The sequence below is a fragment of the Telopea speciosissima genome, chromosome 7 (genome assembly GCF_018873765.1).
Source record: "Telopea speciosissima isolate NSW1024214 ecotype Mountain lineage chromosome 7, Tspe_v1, whole genome shotgun sequence".
Classification (NCBI taxonomy): Eukaryota; Viridiplantae; Streptophyta; class Magnoliopsida; order Proteales; family Proteaceae; genus Telopea; species Telopea speciosissima.
This window is the reverse complement of record NC_057922.1, coordinates 23,104,941-23,113,798: the sequence shown is the minus strand read 5'-3', so window position 1 is coordinate 23,113,798 and position 8,858 is coordinate 23,104,941. Positions and strand designations below refer to the sequence as shown.

Below are 8,858 nucleotides of genomic sequence, written 5' to 3'. Positions count from 1 at the left end.
AAATTTGACTCCTAATTCACTAAAATTGGTTTATATTTCTCCTGCAAATCCAATTTTCTATTAAATAAATAGTCATTGATTATAAGATTCCTAACATTAAAAAATTCATACCCATTGTTATGAAGTTTAAAGTTTTGAGCTGGATTGAAATTTTCATTTTTTCATCCCCATCACACCTTGACTTAATTTTAAAACCCATCATATTTGTAAGGCAAATTACACAATGTGAGAAGTACTTATATTATACATGGGCTGTATCCCAAATAATAAAATGGTAAAAATACTAAAAAAAAAAAAAATGTTCTAATATTAGATTTCTATCTAGAGCATATCCATTCTTAAAATTGAAACAAATTAAAAATCTCAATTCTCTACGAAATTTTGACGATAAAGTAGTTTCAGGAACATAATAATTTTCACTCCCACCCCCAACCATATTTTCATATCTTACAATAGATCCATCAAAATCATTCTTATCAATACCCATATCTTTTTTTATCCACGTAAAGCATATTTCCTCTGTATCTCATATGACTTCATAGAGATCTTCCCTTATAGGATATGGCCTGATCCAGGGTTAGAGAGTCAACAGTTAGCACATGATTAATCCATTCTTTTGCTGTCTCTACCATTGACTCCTGTTCCAAATTACTACTCACTAGTGTAAGAATTCAAATAAATTCCAAAAGGAAACTGAAACCAGGTAAAAAAAAAAAAATAAAAAAAAATAAAAAAACTTTACTTTCCACAAGAAATATGATGGTAAAGGTAGGTGCTGGAAGATGTCAGTTTTGCACCCACTTTTTCCTGATATTTGTTGTAAATCCAGAATCACCCATTTAGAAAACCATGGCCTTAAACTTGAAACCATGAACAGGGACTTGGGTAATAAGTTCAGTGAATTGGATTCAACATTGCCTATATACTAAGAGAAACCATTGAACTGATTAAGCCGTGAGGGAGTGTAGTTTTCCATGGAGACATTGGCCAAGACATTTTGATTCAGGTGTTTCCATTTTACTGAGATTTGTATCATGTAAATCAGTAATCGAAATGATAAAATGACATCCAAAAGAAGAATGATTGGTCATTGGAGAGGCTCTTTTAAATGAAACTTTTGAATTGGGTACAATTTGTAAGATTCCAGTATCATCTTCTTTCTCCATGCGCAAAAAAAAACTGTTTATAGTTCTTTAATTATTTTTTGTGGGGTTGGTTGTCAAAGGGAAATCCTTAAACCGTACAAATTAATCTGTTTTGTTTTTTCAGATCATCTCTTTTTATTGGGGCCTGCTATACATAAGATACTCTTTCATTTCATGAGTAGTGCAGCAGAAATAATTACTGTGGGCCTGCAGGTGGAGCTCTTCTTGCTATGGGGTCCCCAGGCAGAATATATATATATTGTATGGGTGGGTTATGTAGAACAGTATATGATATGGTCTCCTTCTTTGAGGAGTCTGATTTATGGGGGGTTTGCCCAGATTCTTTCTTTAGTTCCAGATAGACTAGATTATTACTCGAGTCCGGTCCAGATTATGGGTAAAATTTACTCTTAAAAACTAGTCATTAAGGAGAGAATGTCAAAATCCTTATAAGTTTTGACATGGAATTATTCACATTCAATGTGGAATTATTGCTTTCGACCGTTTCGGGTGAAACCCTAATAATATCTCCTTCGCCCAACCATCCTGGTCTTTGCGGGATTCAATCTAAAGACATGGTTCTAACAGGTTATCTTATTTACCAATTGCTCTAGTTGGCACCTTCCAACATCATATTATATTATTGGTGATGCTTCATGCTGCTACATTTTTTTATTTTTTTTTAATCTAATTTACCAATTCAAGGAAGATGCCAGCGCAGTCAATTAGGACCTTGGTTGGTTGCAGCTAGGTCTTTGGATCAAATCCCACACTTGGCATGATCTAGGGTGGGGTTTCAAAAATAATAATGTGAGAGGGGTCCCCATGTCATTAGCATGAGAGAATCTTTCATGCCACACCAATGACTATATGAGGAATGGTATCATCTACATGGGGTCCACATAGTTAGAGGAGAAGAAAAAATAATTAGAAAAACCCACTGTAAGAGGTGTGTGAAATTGTTTACCAAACGTAAAATGTCTTTCTTATTCCTAAAACATTAATGAGATCAGTTTTCATACATGGTTGTATACTTTAACTGGTCAATACTTCAGCCGGCCATTTGATAAGAAACTTTGAATTCTCATGCACCTATGGAATGATTGAATCATTTATTTATCGATGATGATACGATATTTTACATTTTGATTAATCTGATCTTTTTTGGTTTGGCCACACTACTAAGAATTTTCATCTTTCCATGGGGTGCTACGATCATTTCATACGATTCTATGTTTGGGCACAAGAACCGCGCACCATAACCGTTCTTTCTCCAATATATATTTCTTTATTTGTATAATTGAAAGAACTATTATATATAAAAATAAATAAATACTTTTTTTTTTTTGGGTATAAAAATAAATAAATAATTGAAAGGAGGCAAAAGGACAAAGCATGGTGGTGGAGTCCTGCGAAGAGCGTTCCCTAGCTACTCCCCTCTCTCAAGGTGGGCTCATGGGTTGGGGACGTGCAGGAAAGAAACAAAAAAAAAAAAGAAAAAAAAAAAGTGAAAGGCCTCTCTAATCTCATCTCAGATTCTCATCTCAAACACAAGACATGCTTCAATAAAAGGCCAATTAATATTATTTTATCTGATTTCATCAAATCAATACCATGTGATTGGGACACCATCACCAACATTCCACTCTTCACAGTCTCATTCATTCATGGTCAACATATTCACAGTCCACCGCTTTCTTGATTCTTCTCTTCCCTTCTCCAAAACACACTAGTTACTAGTTAGTCTCTCTTTGTGGTAAAGCAAGTAAGAACCCTCTTCCCACAGCATCCCCTTTTTCTTCCTCTCTTTCAGACCTTCTGCCTCTACTCTTTCTGTTCTGATTCCTTCATTCATGGCGTCTCTGCAGCTTTACTCACTCTGCATTGTCCTCTTCTACTCCCTTTCCTCTGCTACTCTCTTTGCTTCCTCTTCGGACGTTTCCCTTGTCTTGGGCAAGATCAAACCTTCACTTCAGGGTAGTGTGGAGAATATAATGCTCTCTTCCTGGAACTACTCCGTTCCTCTCTGTCAATGGAGAGGTCTTCACTGGGTTTTCTCTAATGGGTCTCTTCTTCGATGCGACGAGGTCTCCTCCCCTCAACGGACCAACATTTCACTCTTTAGAGATCCGGCTCTCCAACTCTACTCACTTCAGCTCCCATCTGCTGGTCTCTCCGGTGAAATCCCTAGAGAAATCGTTGAGTTCTCGTCACTGCAGAGTCTATACCTTGGAGTCAACTCGCTTAATGGTAACGTCCCTCTCGAGCTCGGCTACAGCCCTTCGCTCTCAGATGTTGATTTAAGCGGCAACTCCTTAAATGGGTCTCTCCCTCCTTCAATCTGGAATCTCTGTGATCGACTTGTTTCGCTTCGGCTTCACGGTAATAATCTTTCTGGTCCTCTTCCTGAACCAGAGTTACCCAACTCGACTTGTGGCGCTTTACAGGTCTTGGATTTGAGTGACAACCAGTTTTCAGGAGAATTTCCAGAATTTGTAACTGGGTTTCATGGTCTCAAAGAGCTCGATCTCGCGGATAACTCCTTTTCGGGTTCGATTCCGGAGAGTCTAGCTGGACTGAACCTTGAAAGATTGAATCTTTCTTATAACAACTTCAGTGGGGTTTTGCCGACACTAGGGGAGTCCAAGTTTGATGCCCAGGTTTTTGAAGGAAACAATCCTGGACTATGTGGGTCTCCTCTGGGGAGTTGCAGGGAAAGCTCTGGTATTAGCTCTGGTGGCATTGCGGCCCTTGTAATCGGCCTGATGACTGCTGCTGTAGTGTTAGCTTCATTGCTAATTGGGTATGTGCAGGGTAAGAGGAGGAAGAACAGGGGAGTAAATGAAGATGACTTAGAGGAAGGACAAGAAGAGGAGACTGGTGATAATAGTGATGGAAAGCTTCTTCTATTTCAGGGTGGAGAGCATTTGACGTTAGAGGATGTACTAAATGCTACTGGTCAGGTGATGGAGAAAACGACCTATGGAACTGTCTATAAGGCTAAGCTTGCGGATGGAGGTACCATTGCTCTGAGACTGCTCAGAGAAGGTAGTTGCAAGGATAGAAGTTCATGCCAACCAGTGATAAAGCAGCTTGGCCGAATCCGACATGAAAACTTGGTGCCACTTCGAGCTTTCTATCAAGGACAGAGAGGAGAGAAGCTCCTCATCTACGACTACCTCCCAAACAAGACCCTCCATGATCTTTTACATGGTACGGATATTTTTCCAGCTTCTTCTTGAGCTTAGTTTTGATGTATTTATCATTGAATTAGCATCTGCGAATAGTGAGAAGATGGTTTTCTTATTAGATTTGTAGAGGAAAAATGAATCTTGTACTGATGTTGATCTTACTGCATTAAATGCCTATAAGCAAAAAGTGCTTGGTTTAGCTTAACCGGATTGGGGTTCAATTTATTTACAGAGTTTACAGTCTTCTTCTCAGAATATATCTATCCAACTGAACTTCTTTCTAACTCTTTAATGTAATTTTGTTGCTGCAATTCAGAAACTAGAGCAGGGAAGCCTATGTTGAACTGGGCCCGGCGGCACAAAATTGCGTTGTGTATCGCCAGAGGTCTTGCATACCTGCACACAGGCATGGAGGTGCCCGTAATCCATGGGAATATTAGATCAAAAAATGTCCTAGTCGATGACTTTTTCGTGGCGAGGCTGACCGAATTTGGTCTGGACAAGATGATGGTACCTGCTGTAGCTGATGAAATTGTGGCAGTCGCCAAGACCGATGGCTACAAAGCTTCGGAATTACAGAAGATGAAGAAGTGCAATCCGAGGACAGATGTGTATGCATATGGGATCTTGTTGTTGGAGATTTTGATAGGAAAGAAGCCTGGTAAGGATGCGAGGGGTGGACAGTTTGTCGACTTGCCATCCATAGTGAAGGTGGCAGTGTTGGAGGAGACGACCATGGAGGTTTTTGATGTGGAGGTATTGAAGGGGATAAGAAGTCCAATGGAGGAAGGCTTGGTTCAGGCATTGAAGCTTGCAATGGGTTGCTGTGCTCCTGTGGCGTCAGTTAGACCTACCATTGATGAAGTTGTTAAGCAGTTGGAAGAGAACAGACCCAGGAATAGATCTGCATTGTACAGCCCAACGGAATCAAGGAGTGACATAGGTACCCCTTTTTAATCTCTATTTCTGCAATTGAAATATAACCCTAAGCTTCTTTGTCCCCTCTCTGCCTCTCATTCTAAGAAGGGAAGCTTGGTGATTCATTATGTTTGCGTATAGAATTTGTATTTCTAAGTAAGGTTAGAGCTCTATAATCTTCTGGGCTCATGGCATTTTCTCTTGAATGTTTAAGCTGAAAGAATGTATGCGAGTATGTCTACTAAGAAGTGGGTCTTGCTTCACAGCTAGCCAGGGAAAATGAAACACTGTAACAGTGACATAGTGAAAGAGCTTCACCCCAGTGAATTTTCATCATTAGATATCTTGTAAACTAAAGTGTAGAAACTTTCATAGAATTTTAGTCTGTAACTTGCTCTATTCTCATCCACCACTTGTTTAAGGGCAAGAGTGCTAGACTCCCCTTTTTTTTTTTACCTTTGATAACTGTGGAAGAGGGAATGAGTAGAGGTGTTTTAGGCCTGCAAGAGGTAATTGAGTAGTGTTTGTTAGGCCTGCAAGATGAAATCTGCTCGATATGGTTTGATTGCAGGAAATTGCATTAGACTGATTAAAACTTCCTACTCAGTTGACGGGTCGGATTGTTAGAGACTATAGTCACCCTATGGGTGCTAATGGTTGGCAGTAGACCATCTAAAGTTTAGAATTAGCTATCTGGAAATGTAGATTGATAATCACTGAACAGGTACAGTGTCTTATGGGCTCTAAATTTGTTGAACAGTAGATCTTCCAAGTAATTCAGTGAGTAGTCAAACACCAGCTTACTAGCACAGCACAACCATTGTCTGTATCTTCCAGGGGTGTTATTCTCTGAATGTCTTCTTGATTGGATGACTCGTAGGCTCAAAGCATACCATAACCAGAATGATATGTTATTCTTTAGTTGTTAATGTGCACATCCTGGACTGTTTAAAGAGCTGAGGATGGATTTCCTGCTAAGGGGATGCTATCACAGTCATTGGGGCTGTGTGATCCAAACTAGCTTGTTTCCTTTGTATAATTGAATTACAAAGTTGCTAACATTAAGGCTTGTGTGACATCACAGTCTAATATTATTTCAGATAGAGTGTTATTTATTTTTTATCCCACCTTTTAATGCCCAAGGATCTCGAGTGCCATTTTGACATAAGACAGAAAGGTGGTCTTACTGTGATTGCTTGGAGGTCATGAAAACCTTTAAATCTTAAAAGAAAATACTAACTACACAGATTATGTGATATCATTATCTTCAGATAGGATTAAAAAAAGGGGCGCACCTAGCGCACGAGGCTCCCGCCATTGTGGGGTCTGGGGAGGGTCAAAATGTAAGCAGCCTTACCCCTGCTTTCGCAGAGAGATTGTTTCCAAACTCAAACCCATCAACCATTACCGTTGCACCAAGGCCTGCCCTCTTCTGATAGGATGGCAAGTTAATCTCACATTCGAAGTTAGGAAAACCCTTTTTTTGTTTTGTTTTAATGATAGTGATATCACACAAACCACACATCAATCCCAAAAGGAAAACCCAATATTAATATGGAAAATTTACGAATACCCCCCTGTGGTATGGACTTTTTACCGATGCATCCATCTGTACACACTCTTTACTCATACCTCCCCTACTTTTCGTATTAATTGATAAGTTAGTTCAAACCGTTAGTTGTTCCCGTTAGTCACAAACAGAATGTGTTTTATAGAAAATTTTAGGACTAAAATACCCTTGATAGGCCGCTTCACCTGCAACTCTTTTTCTCCGCCTGTAACTCTTCTTCTCCGCCTCCGACGGTGACTACATCATCCAACTTGCTAACCAAGCTCGTCGCAGGTCTATCGTGTCTTGTTGCAGTATGGCTGTTCACTGGTTTGCATATCCCACACCCATGCGCCCTTCTCGATCATTCAACTATCCGCTAGAGCAAACCAACTCTTTGCTGCTGTGATTTCTCTATCCCCCACTTCGCGGCTACAATCCCACCACTAAACTCAGCCTCTCTCTCTCCACTGTTCCCTCTTTCTCCACTGCTGTTTCTTCTCTTTCAATCTGCTCTTGACTTAATTTTTGTTTACCTCAGATCTATCATCATCTGATGTGGATGACTCTTGTAACAAATTTGGGAGAAAAAGCATGATTCTCTCTATTCCCTTCATCTCCCGTCTCCCATAATCCCTGGCCGTTTCCTTGCATCGCTTCACTACTATTAACACAAACACGAACCAGAATAAGCAGGCATAAGTTTTATGATTGTTGCATTACCCCTTTCCCCCTTTCTCTCCTCTCTGCTTTCTTTTAGTTCTCTCTTTTTCTTTCTCGTCTTTCGTCTATGACATTTTGGGGAGATAGAGATAAGAGATCAAACAGATCATTGGATCCTCTTTCCCCCTTATCTCACTCGAACCAAACTTTGATTGGGTTGGGCATTGTTAGAACTTGTTTCTGCAGCCGTGTTTCATATCATCTCATCAATCTCTTACATAATTTTTTTTTCTTTGAATATGTCTCGGCAGTCCAGAATGGATTCTTATCTTATTTGTAGTCATTTACCAGGTATCTCTTACGTTAAACAAATCTAGCTCAATCTCCAACAACACTTGCATGTCCATGCTAGTCATACTCCAAGTCTAGAAAATCGTAGTAACAGAGGGAAAAAGAGCGGAGAAGAGAGTATCAAATATAGCTTTTGCTATGAAATTATGATTACTATTATGAGGAAGGGTCACAAAACGAAAAGCAGTAACAATGGTGGAGCTGTTAGGGCTTCCGCTGGAGGTGGTCGCCTGGGAGGTGTGGAGGTGGAGTTGTTAGGGCTTCCGCCCTTCCTTCTTCTCCTTTTTGATTTGGGAATATGGTTCAAAGTTTAAGTTAAAAGTTTGAAGGGTAATTTGGTCAGTTCAGTTAAAAGTTTAACATCTAACGGGAACAATTAATGGTTTGGACTAACTTATCAATTAATACGAAAAGTAGGGGAGGTACTGGTAAAGAGTACGTACAGATGAATGCATCAGTAAAAAATCCATACCACAGGGGGTATTCATAAATTTCCCTATTTATATCCCTAAATATCTAATGTTTCTGGGCTGCAATCTTTCATGTGTATTTTTGACTCGGCTCTCTGTGTTTCACTATTTTCACAAATTGATCTTATGGGCTTTAGGCTTTGGGCTTCAACCAGCCAAACATGTTTGGTGGACTTAGGTGATCTAAACCTGCTCCCAGAATTAAGAGATGAGTTGGTTTTCTCAGGGTTGTAAACTACTCAATTTGAGTTTCAGGTTGTATAATCCGCATGGTTCTATAAATCGGATCGTAATAGTAATATTGGTCGATTCGGATTAATGCCAATTTTAACATCCTATTTTGGAATCGGCCATGAATATTCTTTGATTTTCATTTATGACAATTTTTTTCTACTTTTATTCAGTAAAGTATTAGAAAATCAATGAAGCTTACCTCTTGCAGCAAGCAGTGATGCAATTTTCTAGGTATCTAACTGCAGCTCATGGGGGGGAGGGTTGATTTGTCAAATCACTGGACTGATTGCTCATGGAACTCATGCCCATTATGGCACTCATAAGTCATTATGTTAGT

At 39.5% G+C, this 8,858-nt stretch overlaps 1 protein-coding gene across 1 annotated transcript; it reads left to right on the top strand.

The window, feature by feature from the left end:
- Positions 1-2,929: 2,929 nt before the first annotated feature.
- Positions 2,930-5,590, top strand: LOC122667750 (putative kinase-like protein TMKL1). The gene is made up of 2 exons (XM_043864158.1): positions 2,930-4,358; positions 4,653-5,590. The coding sequence occupies exons 1-2, from the start codon at positions 2,999-3,001 to the stop codon at positions 5,291-5,293; spliced, it is 2,001 nt and encodes a 666-aa protein (XP_043720093.1). The 5' UTR covers positions 2,930-2,998; the 3' UTR covers positions 5,294-5,590.
- The last annotated feature ends 3,268 nt before the right edge of the window (positions 5,591-8,858 follow it).